Source organism: Limanda limanda, chromosome 1 (assembly GCF_963576545.1).
Source record: "Limanda limanda chromosome 1, fLimLim1.1, whole genome shotgun sequence".
Taxonomy (NCBI): domain Eukaryota; kingdom Metazoa; phylum Chordata; class Actinopteri; order Pleuronectiformes; family Pleuronectidae; genus Limanda; species Limanda limanda.
The window spans coordinates 10,616,138-10,637,749 of record NC_083636.1 but is presented as its reverse complement, the minus strand read 5'-3'; the positions used below and the strand labels follow the sequence as shown (position 1 = coordinate 10,637,749).

The 21,612-nt window shown below is 41.7% G+C and overlaps 2 protein-coding genes across 3 annotated transcripts in view; both read right to left on the bottom strand.

The window, feature by feature from the left end:
• The window catches only part of LOC133001576 (copine-8-like), a 32,366-nt gene extending 29,936 nt beyond the window's left edge, over window positions 1-2,430 (bottom strand). Inside the window, exon 1 of the mRNA XM_061071187.1 lies at window positions 2,255-2,430. Within this exon, the coding sequence (XP_060927170.1) occupies window positions 2,255-2,352 (98 nt within the window). The 5' untranslated portion in view covers window positions 2,353-2,430. The remainder of the gene's footprint in view (window positions 1-2,254) is intronic.
• Window positions 2,431-5,398: 2,968 nt separating this feature from the next.
• LOC133001548 (kinesin-like protein KIF21A) overlaps window positions 5,399-21,612 on the bottom strand; it is a 36,513-nt gene continuing 20,299 nt past the window's right edge. The window contains exons 17-37 of one of the 2 annotated variants that reach the window (XM_061071157.1): window positions 21,452-21,559; window positions 21,102-21,170; window positions 20,852-20,997; window positions 20,605-20,749; window positions 20,275-20,469; window positions 19,496-19,597; window positions 18,811-18,976; window positions 17,145-17,202; window positions 16,197-16,251; window positions 15,819-16,027; window positions 15,494-15,667; window positions 14,494-14,526; window positions 14,240-14,376; window positions 14,024-14,108; window positions 13,818-13,907; window positions 13,567-13,725; window positions 13,344-13,461; window positions 12,560-12,730; window positions 12,219-12,418; window positions 11,943-12,036; window positions 5,399-5,582 (exon numbers count right to left, since the gene is read on the bottom strand). In XM_061071157.1, coding sequence (XP_060927140.1) covers window positions 11,979-12,036; window positions 12,219-12,418; window positions 12,560-12,730; window positions 13,344-13,461; window positions 13,567-13,725; window positions 13,818-13,907; window positions 14,024-14,108; window positions 14,240-14,376; window positions 14,494-14,526; window positions 15,494-15,667; window positions 15,819-16,027; window positions 16,197-16,251; window positions 17,145-17,202; window positions 18,811-18,976; window positions 19,496-19,597; window positions 20,275-20,469; window positions 20,605-20,749; window positions 20,852-20,997; window positions 21,102-21,170; window positions 21,452-21,559 — 2,478 coding nt within the window. In that variant the 3' untranslated portion in view covers window positions 5,399-5,582; window positions 11,943-11,978. Of the gene's footprint in view, window positions 5,583-9,445; window positions 12,037-12,218; window positions 12,419-12,559; window positions 12,731-13,343; window positions 13,462-13,566; window positions 13,726-13,817; window positions 13,908-14,023; window positions 14,109-14,239; window positions 14,377-14,493; window positions 14,527-15,493; window positions 15,668-15,818; window positions 16,028-16,196; window positions 16,252-17,144; window positions 17,203-18,810; window positions 18,977-19,495; window positions 19,598-20,274; window positions 20,470-20,604; window positions 20,750-20,851; window positions 20,998-21,101; window positions 21,171-21,451; window positions 21,560-21,612 lie in introns of those variants that run through there. The other variant, XM_061071165.1, reaches the window with a different exon arrangement.

Here is a 21,612-nt window from a genome sequence, read left to right as displayed (position 1 = left end):
TACCCGTAACCTAGGCATTGCCACTCTCCCTCAAGTTGAAGGTGGGAGGGCAACCACCACCAAAACACACTCGGTCACTGGGGAGCTAGGTGACTCAGACATTAAAAAACTTTCCTGAGCATGTTCATATATTCAACTGGAAGATGACATGAGCACTATGTTACTAAGGAGATGAAGCTGTAATCTACTGGAAACACAGCAACTGCAGTATCTGAGGGAGTCGAGCAGGAAAGGCATCTACATGCCATTAAGACATAAAGTTTATCTTTGAACTGCGTCACAATCAGGCCAAATAAAAGCAGTGCCAACATGCACAGTTTCCTGTGTTAAACATAAATCATAATCACATGACTGACTTCTGTGATAGTTTGCCAAAAGTATCACAGTAAAGGAGATTAAAAGGATAGATAGATTTATGTTGAATGTTTATTTATGTGAATTTATGTTCAAGTGTAAGATATAGCATTTTGTACACTGCTCAAACTCCCTCAGTGGAATAAGATACTGATCAGTAGTGATTGAGATTCATGTTTTCATCAAAACAGACCAACACAACAATGCACTGACAGCATGGCAACACCCGGGAAAGAAATTCTAGATTCATTTTTCTGTTCAACATTTGAATAACTGCAGGCATAATCAATATTCACATCATCACATACTCTTCATACTGTGTGTCACCAAACCTCAGCTTATTGGAGGATGTTTTTAAAGCCTGTAGAAATATAACACTAGTGATGATATCACTGCTTACCACAAACACCTTAACCTATTTAACCATGACAGTGCCGCCTCAGGGTTGTGACGCAACGCCAAGTGTTTATGAGAAAAAACATTATTTTCACATGGTTGTGAGTGTTGTCCATTCTGAACATTTACAGGTGTATTAAAGGCAACAGTTGTGGTAAAAGACGTCACAGAAAGCTTGTGTAAAATATTACCTCTTTCATTTGATGGAGGCAACACATTTATAAGATTATCTTCTCAAAACGTGTGGCTGAACCTGTGAAGAATACAGCCTGTGGGTCACCAGTGTGGCAGGAAAAATACCACACTCTACATTTCTCACCCCTGCTCATACGCAGAGAACACAATCCCCCGCTGAATGAGAGGGGAAGACCCCCTTCAAAGGGGGTTAAATACACTCCAGCCTGGTGCCCAGCCTTTCCCTGTCTGTTTCTATCACATCATGATACTTGCACACACACAGATGCACCCTAACACAACACAACTCCTTGGTACACTAGACATGTTTTATATGCAAAGAGGCCAAAATATGGCCTCTTTTGACGGGGGGGGGGGGACACCAACAACGACAACAACAGCATCATCAGTCGCGCACTGCAATGGCACATAATGATGGATGACACATCTTAACTTGCTCCCACTGCTAAGGACAACATTTCCAACGTACGAATGCTGTCAATCTCGCTGTGATGACATTTTGCGGAGCCAAAGTCTGTGCAGAATCGGGGGAATGAAACCCCACTGTTTAACAGCATCAAATAACAAATCAAAACCAAATTTACGATACAAATTAGCAGTTGTATATAAATCACTGCAGTAAGATCTACCTGGAATTACATCGATTTGGCCATCTTTATTTACAGTTGAAGATCCCAAACCCCTCCACTGACATGAAGGAGGGGGGATTAATGACCCATACTGAAGCCAGCGACCAGGAGGCGATTAAGGAGACAGAGTTAATGACCTATATTGCAGCCAGCCACCAGGGGGCGATGGAGACACTCTTGGCTTCACTTCTGCAGCTGTCATGTCTTCAATGTTTATAAACAGTCCATGCCAGAGCAACACAGCTTGAAAATGCCGAACTACTGAGCTCGTCAGTGCTCACAATGCTCATTTTCATACTTTAAGTATGTATTTTGTTTTCTGCGGGCATCTCCTTGAACGTGTAGCTAACCTAAGCAAAAAAGCCAAAGCAGCTTTGGTACTCTTAACTAAGTTTGTGTTGACGTTTTGGTTGTGTCAGCATTGGCCAAATATCAACAGAAGAAGTGCATTCTTTCCTGTGAAAGTCAGGTGGACATGCTGTCATTAATAAATAGTTTTGACAGCACGACAGTATTTGAGATTAAGTAGCGATAACGTGACAGTTTGGTCGGTGAGCAGAAACTTGGACGGAGTTGGAAGTGAACAGGCGGAAGTTCCGGCTGCTCGGTGGATTTCCAGTAAACCCGGTCTGAAGATAACGATACACACACACAGGTGAAAGAGAAACACGTTCGCCTACCTGCAGGACACCGTGATTTCAACTTTGGTGGCAGGGATAGACGCGTTGAGCGGGTCGAAGTCGCCTATCGACGCCATGTTTATGAAACTGTTGTTCATCCTGTCAAAAAAAAAGGAAAACAATGCTTCTCCTCCGGGTTGTTCTCCCCCCGTACAGTCCGGCGGCTTTATACGAGCGACGAGAGAGAAGGAGGAGGAGGAAGAGGAGGAGAAAGTGTGTGAGCGCCTCCCCGACGAGAAATGGAGCAAAGGTGCTAGAGAGAGAGAGAGGGAGAAATGTGAGAGAGAGAGAGAGAGAGGGAGAAATGTGAGAGAGAGAGAGAGAGAGAGAGAGAGAGAGGGAGAGAGAGAGAGAGAGAGAGAGAAATGTGAGAGAGAGAGAGAGAGAGAAATGTGAGAGAGAGAGAAATGTGAGAAAGAGAGAGAGAGAGAGAAATGTGAGAGTGGGAGAGAGATGTGATGTCATTTATCATTCTCCTCCTCTATGTGTGTGTGTGTGTGTCTCTCTCTCTCTTCCCTCCCATCTCATCCCCCCCTCTCTTTCTGTCTGTGTAAATTCAGCTGACTTCTGTTCATTTCATTTACGCTCACATTTACTGGCATGGAAGTGGTGACAATGATACAATCATCAAGAAAAAATGGAAAATGGAATAGATCTCGTCCTGAAAAGTATTTGTGTGTGTGTGTGTGAGTGTGTGTGTGTGTGTGTGTGTGTGTGTGTGTGTGTGTGTGTGTGTGTGTGTGTGTGTGTGTGTGTGTGTGTGTGTGTGTGTGTGTGTGTGTGTGTGTCACGCGTTTCCTCTCCCCTCAATACCCCCATTCTCATCAGCTCATTTCAGTGTGATTCAGTTCAGTTCAGTGTGAGGCATTGGCATGAAACACCCCCTCATGCTCCCTCTTGCATGGCCGGATTAACCTGTTTGGAGGTCCCCGGGGGGGCAAAAACAAACCGTTGGGCCCCCTGATGATGTCATGGGGTTTATTAAATCTCGCGTGTAATGTACTATTTTTAGCAGAAAGCCCGTCTTACAAGCTGTGTCTCAATTTAGGAGCTGCGTCCTTCGTGGGGTGAGCTGCCTGAGGAGGCTGAACCGAAACGAGTGGGTTCTAGAGATGCTTTCTGTCCTGGGTGTCACCACCTCGTCCCGCTCTTATTGATGGTGCCTAGCTAATTATTTTTATTTTAACATGTGAATTGACAGCTGTTAGGTTGAGTTGAAGAGTGATACTCAAGCATCAGACGACCCTGTGCTACCTGTTTTAAAAAGCCGTTTGACAATGAAGCGCAGTGAATCCTTGGAGAGGTTGGGGCCAAGAAGGATCTACCTGTTGAAGCCCTGGATGGACGACGATTTGTCGCCGGATTTGGAGAAGCCTTCTAAATGGGACGGCCCAGTCGCGCCGCGGAGACGCAATCGGCCTTCAAATTGCAGCCCCGAAGGGATGCATGAATTGAGACACAGTTTCAGACTGTGGGTTAGAAATTCATGGTCAAGAGTCCAAATGAAGAATAGCGCTGATTTGCATTCTGGTAAACGGAAGCTCTAGTGTTTTATGTACTTGCCCTCTAAAAGTCTGCTGTGTTGATTATTAACAATCAATTTTTTCCATCTGTCTCTTGTAAGCGCTTCTGTAATGTGCTAAACTACCAAAAGTACATGTGTATATATAGATACATACACTGTTTCTGTAGTCTCAGCTGCCAGCGAGTGATTATTCTATTGGTATTATTATTAGCGTTTGTATAGAAACACTAATAATTCTCTCCCTCTTTCCTCCCTCTCTTTTTCTCCCTCTCTCTCTCTCTGAGCGATGAGGATAAGCATCTGATTTAATTAACTGAAAGGGAGACCCTCCGCAGGCAGAGAATGGAATGACAGCATGACAAATGTGAAGGGATAAGGAGAGTCACAGTATAAGGACATTGTGCGTTTGTGTGCGTGTCCCCAAAAGAGACCTAAAGAATATTAAAAGTATGTTTGTTAGAGCTTGTATAGAAAGCTTGTTCATTTGTGTTTTAAAACTGCATATGTGTTTGCACTCAAGTATCCTATACATCGATACAAAAATCACAATTCTCCAATTCTCTTTTCCCACTCCCCTTTTGCTACAGGCTGCATCAATGTGGGTGTAAGAATTATGTTTAGATAATGGAGTCATAGGATCTTAAAATGACGCATCTCTGTATTACTCATTGTGTTTACTGGCTGACCACATGTCTAAATATAGCAGTCTTATACACACATGCACACACGCACACACACAGTCATGCACACGCACAACACACCCTGGGCTGGATGTGTGGCATGGTGGCAAAAACCATTACAGCACCTTTGGGCAAACATCGTGCCTCTGCCCCACGTCCACAGCGGTGGCTTGGGGGGGGATGGGTTCATGCAGATACAGGGGCTAATATAATGGATATGCACTGACACACACACACACACACACACACACACACACACACACACACACACACACACACACACACACACACACACACACAGCCACAGACAGACAGAAAAGCAAATTTCTACTATTGTACTACACAAAACAACACCAGAGATTTAAGATTTATAACCATTAATCACAATAAAGCTAAAACAGCATAATTAGTGCTCATGCATTATAAATCAATATAGTTTTGTTTTTTTACGAATAAACTGCGGCATAATTAATTCACTGTCCTGGTAGCAATTTCATGTATCTATATTAAAAAAAAACATTTCTAAAATTCATCATAATGTGTTTATATGAATTACTAGTGGGCATATCTTTTACCAACAACACAGTTTACTTTTGCTTTTATGTATAAATTATGATCTCTGTTATATGTTAAAGACAAAACAAATAACAGAATAAGAGAAGATGCTGTATTTTATGCTGAATATTTATTAGGTAATTCAGCTGTGCACAAATTTCGAACATCAATTAATTCACTTACATTTCCACAAACTGGATTCAAACAATTGGATCCAGGCTTTCCGCGCACAATCATTATATATTTTTATAAAAACACGCCACAAGGCCAATTTTGGTTTCCAAGAACTTCAGATCTTCTCTTCCATGTAGATGTAAATTTAAAGCATCACCAACTTGACCCACTTACCTGTCCACATGGACCCCTGTAGGATATTTGGCTGCAATAACCTTCTTCCGCACGTCACAGTCCATCTCCCCTTCTCCTCCAGCTCAGCCATCATCAGGTTGCCTATGGCCTGCCCCTCTTTCTTTTGCCAGCTTGAGTCAACCTCAGATTTAACCTTAGAGATCCCGTCACTGGATGTGCTCAGGAGACGACCGAGCCATCTGATCCTTCTCTTCTTGATCTGTAGGGATCAATAAGGTTAGTAAATGTTTTCCTTAGTTGAATATATGTACAGAATATCACAGCAATCCACCCAGGCGAGTTGTTGACACCTTTCACTTAATAAAACCATGAAGGTTCTTCATCTAGAAACCATGAACAGCTGCACAAAATGTTGCACCAGTCCATCGCATAAATGATTTGATATGAATGAAAACTATGACCTGCAAGTGGCACAAGATAAAAAAGATACATGATCATCAACAGGGTTCATCCTCTGGGAACAGGGAATGTCTGTATTAAATTTGATGGCAATTCCATCAATAGTTAAGAGTGACAGGTGTTGGACCACGCCCATAGTTTAATTGGCTGGTACTGCCCTCCTGAGAGCCACAATGCTAGTTTTAATAAAAAATCTCTCTGAATGCACAAATAACCAAACATTTACTGTAGGAAATTCCCAGCAGATATCAATTAGTTCAAATATTAGACCAGGTCTCATTTGTCACAATAAATAATATATTTCATGAAATGTCCCCCTGGCTCTTTCGGCTCAGTCATGGCTAAATGTCATGTTGCCGCACTGTTGAGGGCTCAGGTAGTTATGATCTCTAATGTGCTAATTTACTCTCCACTGCACAGGGTTCAACTGGAGAGCTCTCTGGGTTTAATAGTCACTGACACTCAGCCACTAAACACACAACTGACACTGACCTGCACTTACATGGAGAGATCTCGCAGGTGATTAAACGTAAAGAGCTTTCTTCTGTCAAATGTAAATGTATATAGCAGAGCACACACGCTTTATCTGCTCCCTGTGGCTGTTACTATCAGTTCAATCACCCTGTGCCAGCCGCACCGAACATCACTTGTTGGTGTTTGGTCCTTCCTTCTCTTTATGAACAGATTCTGCATGCAAATCTGCAAAATCTGTAGGAAAGGGAAAACGCTTTTACAGTGGCAGAGAGAGCTCAATGCACTGCACATTGACAAAACACATGCAAATAGACAAAAACACGGGCAAATTAAGAAAACAACTTTATCAATTTGACGACACGTTCAGTGCAACACATGCAAATACAAAAAGCGCTGCAAATAGAAAAAACAATGTTTACAGGGGACCCGAACAAGTGATGAACCTGGCTGTGGTTCAATGCTTTGTGATGTTATTGAAGTCGGCTCCTCCTCAGTGGGGATTGAGCTTCACAAAGCATTGAACCACAGCCAAGTTAATCACTTTTTATGGTCCCCTGGAAACATTTCTGCTGCATATTTGCAGTGCATGTGTCGTGAAATTGATGAAGTTGTTTTTTTAATTTGCAGTAGGTTGAGCTCTATTGGCCAACACAGGCTTTGGTTGCTCGCAGGTAAACAGTCCAAATGCAAAGAGCAAAAGAGGCAGAACACTGTCTGCTTTTCATCTATCTCCATTCATATGACAGCTATTAATAGAGATTAGCAAAAATGTGGCCTGAACCTAAAACACGTTAAACCTTTGTGATGAAACAAACAAAGACGGACTGTAAACGGAAGATCTGGCCCAGATATCCTGTCTACATCAGAAGCCCCAAAATATAGGTCTTTTCCCCTAGAGGGAAATCTGTTGTAAGGTGATAGTCAATGGGCTCTGAAATTGGGTCTGTCCTTTAGTTTTTGCTAATCTCCACCTCTGCATGTTTCTCCCTTTACCGAGAAATAAAATCAAAGTTATTCAGTGGATGAAATAAACAAGTACAACCTTCTAATTTCATGCTAAATTGCTTTCACTGGCATGTTAAAAACTGTTATTCTACCCTGTGTGTTTGGCTTCATAACTCAGACACACTGAGAGGGTACTAGGTGGTTCTCTGCAGACACGTTCAAAGAGCAAATAGCAGTATCACAGCTCATCAGTTCTGGTCATAAAGCAGCCGCGCTGGTATTTTTAGCTGGAGGATGCTCTTTTGCGGATGCAGGGGCGATGAATATTGACCTTGCTCCTCCTGAGCCTCATTGCTGCTCAGAAAAAAGGCTTTAACTACCATTTGGCTTTCTCCACCTGTCCCCCCCTAACCCCCCCCCCCCCCCCCCCCCCCACACACACACACACCATATGTCTTCCCTCTTCCTTTGTTTCTTTTTCTAACTACGACACGACTTCCCCCACGATTTCTTCCCCGGGTTTGGTTACATGTAGCTGTCAAATACATAAAATGCAAATAGGATGTGCTTTTTTTCAGACCTGGCAGGTTGAGGCGAATATATCTTGCCGAATGTTAGACTTTGCCGCTGATTATGCTCATATTTATTTCATGATTTAATCCTCAGGTAAAAAAACAATGATTCTCAAAAGCACTAACTAATGACCAAATGATAATGGGAAAATAATACTGAGAGGATGCTGTGAAGCATACAGCACATAATTATGCGTACAACAAATAGTGAGAGTAGTGAGCCACACACACTCAAAGTCCTCAAAATTTGTCTCTCCCACTTATCTCATAACATTTTTCTGTGACCATTAATTATATTTGAGGACCCTACATAGACTTACATTCATTTCCTGAAGATTAAATCATCACCTCAACTGCAACTGCTATTTGCCTAACCCTAATCTTAACCAAACAACAAAACAAACACACACAAACACACACACACACACACACACACACACACACACACACACACACACACACACACACACACACACACACACACACACACACACACACACACACACACACACACACACACACACACACACACACACACACACACACACACACACACACACACACACAAATGGCCGCACAATTTTTTTATTTTGTGAATGTGCCGACAACTTTTAGGCATCCTGACCTCAAGCTTTGGAACCACTGCATTTAAGAAGAAATATTGGAAAGTTAGCATATGAGGCTCTCACATTAAATACATTAGTGGCTTATGTATGAATCATATTGGCGTAGTTACAGCGAGGATCCATCACACTGCTCAGAATGAGAAATAAGAATTTCCCTGTCAAACCCAGGAGAGCGAACAAATAAGTTATGTCGAGTTAATTGGGTTGCAAGATGCAGTGTGGGAGTGCGTTATGTCATTGCAAAGCACTTATTAGAACACAATAAAGTACAACAGAGGAGAAGTTGAACGCAGAGCACATGAGGCGGTGTGATACCGCCCTGAGTCGATACTCCACTCCTGCTAGGCCAATTAACACTCTGCTGCTCTCAGTGCCGCCGAACATTAAATATTGATCCTTCCATCACTGTTCACATTAACTTGTATCTTCAGGGGGGTTTCTAACTCCCTTCTTTTTTGTCCACCTCTCACTGTCATTGTGCTCCGGAGTTGATCAAAGGACACACCTATTCCTGTCTGCAAGTACATTGAGCTGTGGAAGAAAGTGTGTTTGTAGATAAATGATGGTTTAGTGAGGGCAGATGGGATCAATAGCTTATGTAAATTGTGGTGATGGATTGTGGTTTTAAGTAAGGGACCTTATTCTCCCTTTTACAGACAGTACAGAACTGCTATAATAATTGTAGAGCAACGATTACTTTTATTGTTTTCTCACAAAGCACTTTATTAAATAGTTATAATATTCATAGGGGTTTCTACCATCTCCATATGATCAATCTGCTTCATTAGATGTTTTGTCATTTATGGGCTGGGTTGTGGATATGGATACCGCCTGGAATTTAATTAACAAAGTTTAAGGGAATCAATCAAAAGTTATAGGAAACACAATAGAACCGACTACAAACTTTGCCAGAATCTCAACATTCAAGATGATGATTTATCCAGTAGCATAATCACGTGCTATTATACATTACTACCACCATGTGGTCAGAAGCCATTAATACATGAAGAAAACGAAGAGAAGACTTAACGCTTGTAAAACCGGTTTATTTTAAAATCTATTTTCACACTGCAGCTGATATTTCAAAAAAAACAATTAGATTGAAACAGAATCAGCAGGAAATTAACACAATTGTATTTACACACAAGCCAAGATTTACAAATTTCATAATAAGACATAACTGCAATTCGAAGGATCATTAATTTTCATCATGAATTAAGAATACTTTTAACCCATTTGTTCTCACTGGGATAATTACTGTAGCACATTTCTACATTCCTACAATTTAGGATTTACGACAGGCACTGGATAATTCACTTCTGATTATGGAGAAGCCCATCCCATAATTGCTGTGATGTCTACGATGCTTTGATACCAGAGGCATTGGATGGGAATGAGATCTCTGAATGATGAGGAAGACACAACAGCAAGAAGCAAAAATCAATAATCAATGACAAAAAATAAATAAATAGTAGGGTTTCTTTTTTTTTTTTAAACTCAAATTGAAAGACTGATGTTTTGAGCTGCTCAGCTGTTAGAGACACAAGGACAGAAGAGGTGAGAAGCCGCTCTACACGGACAGAACTTATCACATCATTTGGATTGAAACACACACACAAACACACCAACACACACCTTTCACGGACAGATGCTTTCACAAAATACAAATATACTCCATGACATTTAGGAGTTACAAGGTGCTTGGTTAAAACAACGCGAATGATTTACATTCACATTATTCAGATTTTTAACAGCTGCTCGTCAATCTACGTGATATATGAATCCAGCAAACGTCTTCCTAAAAGCACTTGCTGCCATGGCTGTACTTCAGTTTTGAGAACTTAAAAATTCAGCAGGTAATCTTTATGTTTGATGAATCAAAACCCAGGAGGGGAGAGTATGTGGGCTTATGACGCAACTCCGAGACGCCAGAGGGGAGTGAGCAGACGGGAGAGCACAGGGAAAGTAAACACTACTTAAACATATGGAAAAGGTACAAAAACTGTGTGTGCATCAACCAGAGAATACTGAGGGCAGAAGCCCAGCCGACTGATGACAACACACTGCTGACAAAGAGGAAAACAGTGTTTACCTTGCTCCGAGGTACAAAAGCTGGGGAAACACATTTGAATCTGGATGGAGCAGCAACTATCTGCGTTTTAACGATAAGACAATTTGCAGATAAAAAGCGGGTTGACTTGGAAGAGGTTTTTCTTAGAAAAGCCCAGACGGATCTTCCAGTCTTTTCTGTAGTCACTGCTTGGAAGCATGTAGGAATATTGCTTGACCGTAATACACATTTTTTATAGCGACCCTGTCAGTCAGCAGGGTAACACAGTGACTACGTTTACATTGACACTAATAAGCTGATTATTGACCTTATTCTGAATTAGACATTTTTCTGATTATGACGTTTACATAATTACTAATTGAATATTCCATTCATATAATTGCTCTTGTTACAGAGCAGAGTCTGATTATGACTCTGAAATTCCTACCATTATTTTACCCCTGCCTAAAGAAGTATAATGCACTATGCAACCATATGCCAAATACGATAAAGCGTCAACTTTTCCTCTTTTCAAAACCTCAAAAATTTGAACCCAGGACATGCTTCATCAAGAAGCTTGTAACTACTATATGAGTGTCACAAATTATTAAATGTGAAAACTTCAATAGGATGTTTTCCAGCGATAAAGACGTACAAATGTCTTTATAATACGACCAGTCAGAATTATCGTCCTAATCCGGTTATTGCCTATTCCCAGTATGACCTTAAAGGTAATTAAGAAATGCTGTTTACATAGTAGTGTCTCACTCCACTTTGACACCTAATCTAGTGGGGGTATGCAGGTTTTTAAACACAGGTAAACCCATAAAAGGTGACTGGCTTTTTTGATATTTAATTTAATTAATATCAGAATGTTTGTGTCCATAAACACGTCTGAGTTAACCCTGATAAAAAAAAGGAACTTTGATTTGGAAAATATGGAAATTACAATATTTGTTGAGGCCATTTTTGTCCTACTAAGGGTTCATTCTTCGGCAGTAACAGCTAAAGAACACGTACAAATGTAGTTTCAGTAGTTATTTTGTCCTTGGTTACAGCAAATACACACACAAATAGACACCTTCAACACGGGTACAGACTCACACTGCTGGTGAACAGATGATTCAAAAGCTTTTTCCAGCAGTCGCAGTTTTTTATGTTCAACAATTGGTGCGAGGAAACAGCAGCTGTACAGAAAATTCTGTGTCAGAATAGACAGTATCCATGTTGTGTTGAGCTGAACTGAGGAGAGGAATGTTGAAAGCTGAGGACAGACTCCTGGATCAATAAGAACGGATCCATAAAATCCATAAATTGGTTGTCATTATCTTCTGTCACAGTTATGAAAGGTGCAGCTCACTGCGGCTGCCCTGTGATCCTCGGAGCTCTATCTTGACCTGAAAAAAAAATCACTCCCTTGACCCACTTTGGGATCCAATCCACAGTTTGCAGGCTTGATTTTGATGGGAAGGAGGCCAGCGGACATTACCCACAAGCAGGGCCACGTCTTGATTATCAGGAAGCAGATGTCAGTGGACTCCTTCCTCCAGAGATCCTTTAGCTTCCCAAATTTTCACTGTGCGGTCACTGTCACAAAAACAAAACAACAAACACCAAGTCATGAAAATCCTTGCTGTCTTCAAAATTGTACTTCTTTTACAAGATTGAGTGTGTTTTGCTCGAGCCACAGCCCAGCATCATGACACACCTGAGAGTCATAAAGAAAGAAAGAAGCATAACATTTCATATGTGCACGTTTTGTGACTCACTCGGAGGCAGTAAACAGTTGGCTGCTGTTGGTGGCCAGGCCATTAATGGGACTGTCGTGTCCCCGGACCTCGCCGAGGGGTGCTAGTGTGTTGGCGTGCCAGAGGCGCAGGAGCCCCCCCCTGCATCCGCTGAGCAGCACCGGGGAGCCTGGCACCACGCCCAGAGCGCTAACCCAGTCTGCCTGAGCGCTGGCCGACTGCTGGAGGAAACAGCAGAGCACAGTTAATCAGAGGACATTTGGCTTTTTATTTCTTTCGAAATCTCAATATATATTAAAAGTTTTAAATCTGGGGACGTCACGCTTGATGGAGAGCGGATTCCCGAGGTTATATCAGTTTACCTGCAGCAGCTGTTTACTTGCTAAGTCCCACTTTTTGATATAATAGTCCCTGGAGCCGCTGTAGAAGACATCTCTGTGCACGGCTAAGGACTCCACGCCATCCTGATGAGTGGGCTCAAACGTGTGGCTGGAGCTGATACTGCCCTGAGCCCCTTCTGCCACCTCAAACATCTGGAGGAAGAAGCACATGTGCCCTCTATGCATAAGCTGTTTTCAGACATGAACTCCAGAAAATGTCCAGAGGATTGGATGTGGCCATTTTTCCTGAGTTTGCCTTTTATTCGTCTACAGCTCCTGTTTTTCATACTGAGATATTTGTATTCTTCCACTTTTGCGTGCGTTGCATGTTAAAAACATTATCAACACGCCCACTTGCCTTCTGTGAATTAGCTGCTATCGTATATTTTTACTGCATAGATAAGAGTGGGCATTTATTTCAGAGGAGCAGACATGAGGGGACAGTCAATTCATCCACACACATAATAAACAAGACTAAACTTCAAATCAAAAAATCGGTTTGAAGTTGAGAAAATACACTGAAATGAAAATATGTCCCATTATAAAATTCCTACTTAAGAACGTATAAGGTTAACATACAGGCAATCTAACACTAATTCCTGATGGCAACAACTGAAAGTCGTAGACGACAAGTATGGAGTCACTGATAATCTTATATGACTTTTTTAAGGACTGGTTTGAGCTGAGGTTCCAGCACCTTGATTCTCGAGAGATAAAAAACCAGTACATGTCAGCATATGTGATTGCTGCTGTTTGTGTCTCTTACTTTAACATGATGGTCTTTGGATCCAGTGAGCACAACATCCTGTCCATTACCCAACTTATCAACAGTCAGACACATGACAGGTCCCAAATGTCCAGTCAGCTTCCCTGTGGACACAAACCTGAAGAAAGAGGGGGGGGGGGGGGGAGAACATGAGATTCATTTTGTCTGCATCTCAGAAATGGATTGCACAGCCAAAACTAATCTAATCTGTGTTTAAACGTACTTGCGGAGGTCCCACATGCGTACAGAGTTGCCTGCAGCAGCGTAAAGGAAGGAGCCGGACGGGTTGAGAGCGATCTGGTTGATCTGGCTCTCTCCTGGTGGGATGGTTAAACTCCTGACTGAGGAACAGGTGTCGCCTGGACCCACCTGGCCTGAGGACCTGACACACACGCACATGTACAACAGATCAGCATTAGAGGCCCCACACTGTTCGAGCTGCGTGGATGTTAAAAGTCGGGTTGGTGCTCTTACGTAAGCGTGCGAATACACTTGGCAGAATCCCGAATGTCCCAGACTTTGATGTAAGCAGTGGAAACAGTGAAGACGAGACTAGAGGAGTACCTGTAATATAACGACAAAACCAGGATGAATAAATAATTAATCGAAAGTACATTTAATTACATTTAGTTACAGTAAATACTACGGTTACTGCTATTTAGCTTGCTGTGTACTCGTACTTGACTGAGACAACACTGCTGGGATGATCTGCAAGAGACATGATCTCCTGACCAGTCACCAAGTTCCAGACTTTACATGTCCGATCTGAAAATACACACACACAAGCACAAACACATGTGTTAGAGTGGGTGGATCAGTTTGAGGAAACATTTAAAGGTAGCGTTTTTAAAGAAGGTTAAAAGGTTTTCTGAGTTGGAAACAATCATGTTTTTTACCTTTGGATCCCGTGAAGAGCAGATCATCAGTAGCATCCACACAGAGGACTGGCTTGGTGTGGCCCTCAGCTACGAACACACACTGAAGTTTGGCCCCCCGGCTGTTCTTAGAGGCCGTCATTGGGTTGATCACACCCCTACAATACACATGATACAATCGAAACTGAACCTATTCAATTATTGTACATAAAACAATGCATTTAACTTTGTATCTAAAGCATTGAATAAAATTGAATAAAGAGATGAGCTTATACCTATGGCCTTCAAATATAGGCGACTCGTCCAACCTGCAAAAATAGTTAAAGTTAAAATCAGAGATTGTTCGGAGATTACACAATAGAAAAGTCTCATGTCATGTTTGCAACTCGGTGAGGCTGTACTCTGTTAATGTTGGTAATGTTACTCTTACAATGACAATGCTAAGATGCAGTTTTTTGTCAGGGGTAATGCATTACATAAAAGCACAGCAGAAACTGATGGGACAGTTATTAGTTTTGAAGGTAATCCAAATGTTAAGAGGATCGAATTTTCAAAAATCTTAATTGGGGTGAAACTCTGCATCAGTATTAGAGTTTATCATGAAAGGGAAATTTACCTTTCAACAACCTGATAGAATGTTTTGATAAAAAGCCACTATCATTCCTTCATTTTGCTGTAAAAACAGTTTATTGAATTTAACCCTCACCCTACTTCATATATTTTAAAAATGCTTGTTTCATGAATAAAGTTAGCAGGAACATGCTCCTCCATAAATAGTTTGAATAAAAAACGGACAATGGTAACATTCACATACTAGTGCAGCTACAAAACGGGACAGTATGGTGCTATGTAGGTGCAAAGCATTTGGACACACTGAATGGAAGCAAATATTGAAATGATCTACTACATATCCCACTTGGAAGACTCATCTCAAACAATTTCCATGGCAAACCAGAGCTGTTACCACTTGACCACTACACCACTAATTTAGACTTGAATGTAATGAGTGTACTGGTGTCTGAATCACATTCTCTATTTTTTAATCTGCCAAGGAATGAGAAGTGTAAATCAACATTATTGACAATAAGAAAGTCATTAGAAATTCACTGTGTGAGTATAATGAATATGTGCGCCTTATTTAAAATCGATCCATGTCGTAGTTGTCAAGGTGTTTTAGTCCAAACAGATGCAGTGACTAACGCAGTAACACGCCTCATGCATGACTATAAAACAAAAAGCTGTTATGTTGATTACTGGTCATTTAAAATGACTTACAGGGTTTTGTAGTCGCTGCCTTTGGGTTTGGTTTCTGCCGTGCTGACAGGAGGTGTGTGTGCAGGTGCTGGGATGTGTGTTGCTGTCAATCCTTTGTCTGGCATCTTCCTTCGGTTGAGGGGCGAGCGCTCCAGCTGCCTCCTCTCGGTCCTTGTGGGTGACCTAGACCCAGATCTACAATAACGGAAAAAGGAATTTGCTCAAGGATAGTTTGGCAGGGTAGAATTGCTGACTAAATAATGAAGTAGATACACCATATTTCAGAGTAGAAATCTTGAGCTATGGTATTTGTAAAATGTGGAGAAATCCTTTGTTTAACACTTACATGCCAGCTGGCCTGGCAGACGGTGCAAATGGGGTTTGCTCGCGGTCAGGGGTTTGACCTCCCGCACGACCCTGCATGTCCAGCGGCCCTTCCAGACCCTCTGTAAGGGGCAGCAAGGGGGCCGGGAAGTCTCCGGTGGGAGATTCATGGGACAGATCCCCACTGCTGGCATAGAGCAGCTCCATCTGCGTAGTGGTCCGCCTTCGAGCCTAAGGGGAGCAGGGGACGTTTGAGCTGACTCACAAGTTTATGGACCAGTTAGTAATTATTCCAAATCCTAAAAATAAACACTGTGGAATGGCAAACAGAGAGTAAACTGTTTTACCGAAAAGACATTCATCTGTAATCTCAAACCTGGAGAAACAAGCTGTATAGTACCTTATTCCTCGGTCTGGATTCACCACATAACTTCAACAGATCCGATGCAAGTGAACTGCAACATAGTCAGGAAATGTTATGCAGTTATGCTAAGTCTTACAGAATTAAAAACACAACAAAACAGCCTCTTCTGCACCCCTACTTGATTTTAAGGCCCTTTAAATTACTTACACATAATGGTCTGACTCCTCAGTATATTGCAGATATTTTATCCTCATATAACTCTACTCTCACTTTGAGATCATCTGGCAGGAGCCTTTCAACTGTTCCATATTCTCAGCTAAAGACTAAGGGGGACGGAGCATTTGAAATAAGAGCTCAGGGACTCTGGGACACCTGTGGAAATACGACAGGCTGAGTCAGTAGCTTCCTTTCAAATAAATGTTTAAACATATTTAAATCGCACCGCATTTCCGGATTTTCCCTTATTCTATTTTCCATTATTGTAACGGACGGTCCTGCTTAAATTTCTCTCACACATTTATTATTTTGTAATATTTTGAATAATGTATCTTTGAGAGACTGCTATATAAATAAAGATACAATTATTAATTAATTCCAGTGGTTTGATCAGCTGTCATAATGGCGGGTCCTTTCTTGATGTTGTGTTGTAATTTAAATCCTCTGTGATTGACATTAACATTTACTGTTCTTAAGTTTTGCTCCATTACATTTTAACCATGTTTTCCACTATGAGAAAAATTGAATTCCTGTATTAAACCATTATGAATCCACAGAAATACAGTGCATGCAAGCACATTTAAAGCCCAACAATACCATTTACTCCTTAAATATAATATGGCTTTTTCACAGGATACATTCTGACTAAGCATAGCAGAGAAAGCAATGATAAAGTGTCCCAGCTGACTGAGCGGGCATGTGTAACAACACGCCTGAACTAGTTTTATTAATTTCACCCAAGGTCTTCCTATAAAAAATGGTATTTACCTGCCCTCTGTTGCTGGGCTTGGCGTAGATTCATCACTACTGCTGTCATCTCCATTTTCTGCACCTCGGGAAAAGGAAACACACACACACACACGCACACGGTTCAAGGTTTTGGCAAAATACAGTAATACTACTCTGCAGCTACAGTGCTGGAGTATTGCAGTTACAAAAAAACAAGATGGCGCTGAACAAAAAGCAAAACTTGAGGCATTGCAAGTTGACAGCTGATGTCGCCAGCCGTACTGAAGACCAAAGGTTATATAAACCTGGTGGTCCCTCTGCAAGATGGCGACCATCGAGGGTGAGTTATGGTTTTACACACAACTTTTATTTGACCGTTGTCACTATTGCTAGTGCACTATTGGGGTATTTTGAACGTCGCCATATTTGTCTGTGTGAATGCACTGTTGCACTCAAAATATGGAAGTACACGATCTGAGACACAGCATCTCTGATAAAGGGATAATGGAAAAAGCAGAGAAGAGACAGATAGCTATAAACACATGAAGACACACAAAATGTCATGTACACACAACTTCAATGTTCACTTCTGCTGCAGTGTGGGTTTCTACTGCTGTTCAGTTTTAGTAACAACAGCTTGATTAAATGGGACTGACTAGCAGACTGGGTCACTGAGGGAGGGGACTTAAAACAACACGCCATGCACGTCACTGCATTACAGCGTTACTTCTGCTTGGTTAGTTTAAAAAAAAGAAGTTGGATGATGCACACCACAATATTCCTTCATCTGCTGAAGAAACACAATTGATATTTGGCTTCTTAATCAAAGTTACTCATTTTTAGAATAATGAAACGTCAAATTTGCCAAAAACTTTATAATCAAGTGATATCTTGTACAAATATATTTTTTTGTGCTTTTTTTGAAAACAAGATGAAAATGGTTGAGTACAGTATATATATGTCTAAATACATCAATTTGGGTGCCGGATAACAAGTAGCCCTTAGGCATATCCTACTAAAAACACCTAAATAATCCATGGTGCAGTCAGGGACGCTGGAAGTCAGTCAGAGTTGGTGTGTGCTGAGAGCAAGTAAATATGTTAACATATTAAAAGCAGTGTTGCAACAAAATTCATGAGGTTTTATATCAATTTGAATGGCCAAAGAGTTTAGATGACTTATAGAACATTTTGCACAACAGCAGCGAGGAAACTCTGCTTTAAGACTATTAAAGAATACACTTCCAGCAACCTCGAGTGCACAATCTAAATATTTCAATTTGACCAACTGACTCAGTTACTCTATCTCTCTTCTCTCCTCTTGCGGGAGTAAATCCAGAGGAGAAATGTTGCGGTGTGCATGTGCCGCGCTCTCTCTGAGACACGGTTACGTCTCTGTGCATCTCGTACTCACCTGGCGACAGGTAGCCTAACTCTGAGTTCACACCAAACACAACAGAAGAAACAAGCAGAAACCAAATCAAATTCCAACCCAAAAAATGAAAAAAAGACGGCCATATTCTTTATTTGACAGTCTCAATGTGTTCATTCACAGAAAATTTGGAGTGCATCAGTTAAAGAGGTACGAAATCTCAGAAAGGAAAATGGAGCCTGTCAAATAAATTGTAGCCACATGATGAAAGAGGCACGAAAAAGTGATTGTGCTCGTCATGCAGTCCAGTTTTGATGTGATCAGCGTTTCCCACCTTGCAGAGCACTGCCCAGCAGGGCGTCCAGCTCCGGGTTGATCTCAGCTTTCTCTTTCAACATGTGGAACAGCAGCTGGTTCTGGGTGGCGCTGTTGATCTCCGTCTGCTTCAGCCTGCCCTCCATGACCTTCAGCTGGGAATCCTTCTGCGCCGCCTGCAGACCCTGGCGATGCACAAACACACAGCGCAAAGTTATTTTCCTCTGCTTGTTTATCCACAAAACATAATGAAGGCTCCATGTTCACCGATGTTGTTTTAATTACTTCCACTGCTTCCGTCGATCCGGGCCATTGAACCACATTTCCGCACCGGAGCAATTAGGTATCATCAAATCTAATCGTATCTAATCTAATTGAAACCTAATTCAAACAAGTCGTTCGATTTAAGGTCTCATTGAACTCAAGCTTGAAGAAGTTGCTATGAGGAGAACGACAGATAAACATGTTGCCACGTCAACCTGAGAATAAGCACTAGCGTTAAAATTAAATGTGTCACAGTTATTTAAAAAAAGCAGTACATCGTGTTAGATTACAATGCTGGGGAGGCAGGTGCAAAACTCACAATGACTCATAAAAAGGTCAAACTGAGGCTGTTTAAATAAGGGTAACAGAGACTTTAACTCTTGTCAGCACGTGAACACAGAGTCACATGATAACAGGAAGTCAGTGAGAGGGGTAGGTACCTTATTGATGGCCATCGTCAGGAAATGGTCCAGCAGGAAGCGAGCCTCGGATAAGTTACAGGAGCTGATCACAGCCGTGACGTCCACAGTGTCTCCTTCCTCCTGCAGCCCAGAGGAATAACAACTTAATCATTCAATGTCACTGTAGAGTCACCAGACAATATGTTCAGCTGTTGTGCAACAGGTGCAATTCTCATTTTCTATCTGTGCCATCTCAGCGTCTTCATACGTAAAATCTTGTTAACACTGTATATTCAATTCAATTTTATTTGTATAGCGCTCATACATCATAACAAACATTATCTCAAGGCAGAGGCCTTATATTATTTTTGAGAAACAGTTTCCACAATGGGAAAGACTGCATTCTGTTGTACTGATGTTTCTTATTTCATACTCTCCCCTTTGCAAATGTAACACAGCAAATGTCCCAATAGTGGGACTCATAAAGATTAGCTTATCTTCTTATTTATAGGAATAGTTTGAGATTTGGGAAAAATGCACTACTTTGCTTACTTGCCAAGAGTTCGACAAAATAATTTGAGACTACTGTTATATTTCCAACTTAAATATAAGGCTACCAGCAGATATTGTACTGTATGAATACTACCAACTCTGAACCATATTTTCAGTCATACTAACAGTTAGAAAGTTAATTTTTATATATATTATTATTAAAATACTTTAAATACTTTTATATTGCACAGAGTTGATGGCCTTTTAGCTATAAATTATCATTAGTACCAAGGAGGAATTGGACATATCTCCTGATGTTCTCTCACCTTGGCCTCCTCCATCTGCATGATGTTAGCCTGGCAGTCGGCGATGCTGTCATTGATGTAGTCGATGTTGGCGCTCAGAGACTCCAGCTCCTCGTTCATGGAGGCCAGGGAGCGGTCAGCGTCTGCACCGTCCACCGCCGTCTTCTCTCTCTTTCTGGACACTCTCTCCCTCCGTCTGGTCAGCTCCTCGCGTTGCTGCGATGGTGGGGGAGTTAACGAGGAACAGGGGGGACAAAACGGAATTGGTTTATTTTCCAGGACAGGAAACAAGTGAATTCTTCCTTTATAGGCTTGTTTTCTTCGTTCATGTCCATGATAACTCAGCGTTACCTTTAGCAGGCGGTTCATCTCTATCTCCATGTTAGAGATGGTCATCCTCTGCATGATGATGTCACTGACGCGTCTCTCCAGTGACTGCCATTTCTGCCTTGCTGTTCTGTTTAGGTAGATACTTCCCATCCGCACTGGGGAACTCCTTAAGAAGGAAACAATGCAGTTTTATATTCAAATACACAATTGCCTGTTTTTAACACACCACCTACCACATGCTGTCCACAGATCACATCTGATGTTCTACCTGGCTCCGTTGGATTGTGACGCTCCAGAGGTCTGCAGCCTCCCCGGTGTGGCTCGATGTGACGGCTCCTGTGGAGGCTCATGTGAGTTCACCTTCCTGTTTACCTTTCCAGACACGGGCCTCACCTGCCGCCTGAGAGCTGTCACCTGACACAGATAAATTAACAGTCACTAATTCCGCAAATGGGAGTATACACAAAATAAATATATTATCCAGAGATTTATTTCCAAACCAGTCCTGAGTGTCTTACCTCCTCGTTCTTCCTGCGCAAAATCAACTCCTGTTGTCTCTTCTGCGCCTCCAGTTGCCTCAGTTGGAGCTGTGTGGAAAAACATTATATGAAGACGAAACTTGATTCATGGTCATTTTTGATTAACAGCCTCTGATCATCAACAAAATAACTTTTCTTCTTTCCAAAAAGCATAAATTATAAATCTTTTTCCAAACAAAAACTTAAATGTGTTTTTCCAGCCTAGAAAGTTGGAGATGAGGTGGATTTAGTTTGGATAAAGTTTTGCTTATCAGTTACATGAAAAAAAACTTAAGTAATGATACAATTAGAAATAAAAAGGTCTGAGAAAGTGTTTCCATCCCTCGTACCTCTGCTCTGCGCTGGTCTTTCTTCAGAGTGGCGATCTCCCTGTTCCTCCTGCACTCTGAGGCCCTGTTCCTCTCCTGCTGCTCCTTCATCTGACGCATGAGCACCACCTGGTGGACAGACACACACGACGTGGCAGGAGATAAAATCAGCTCTGAAACGA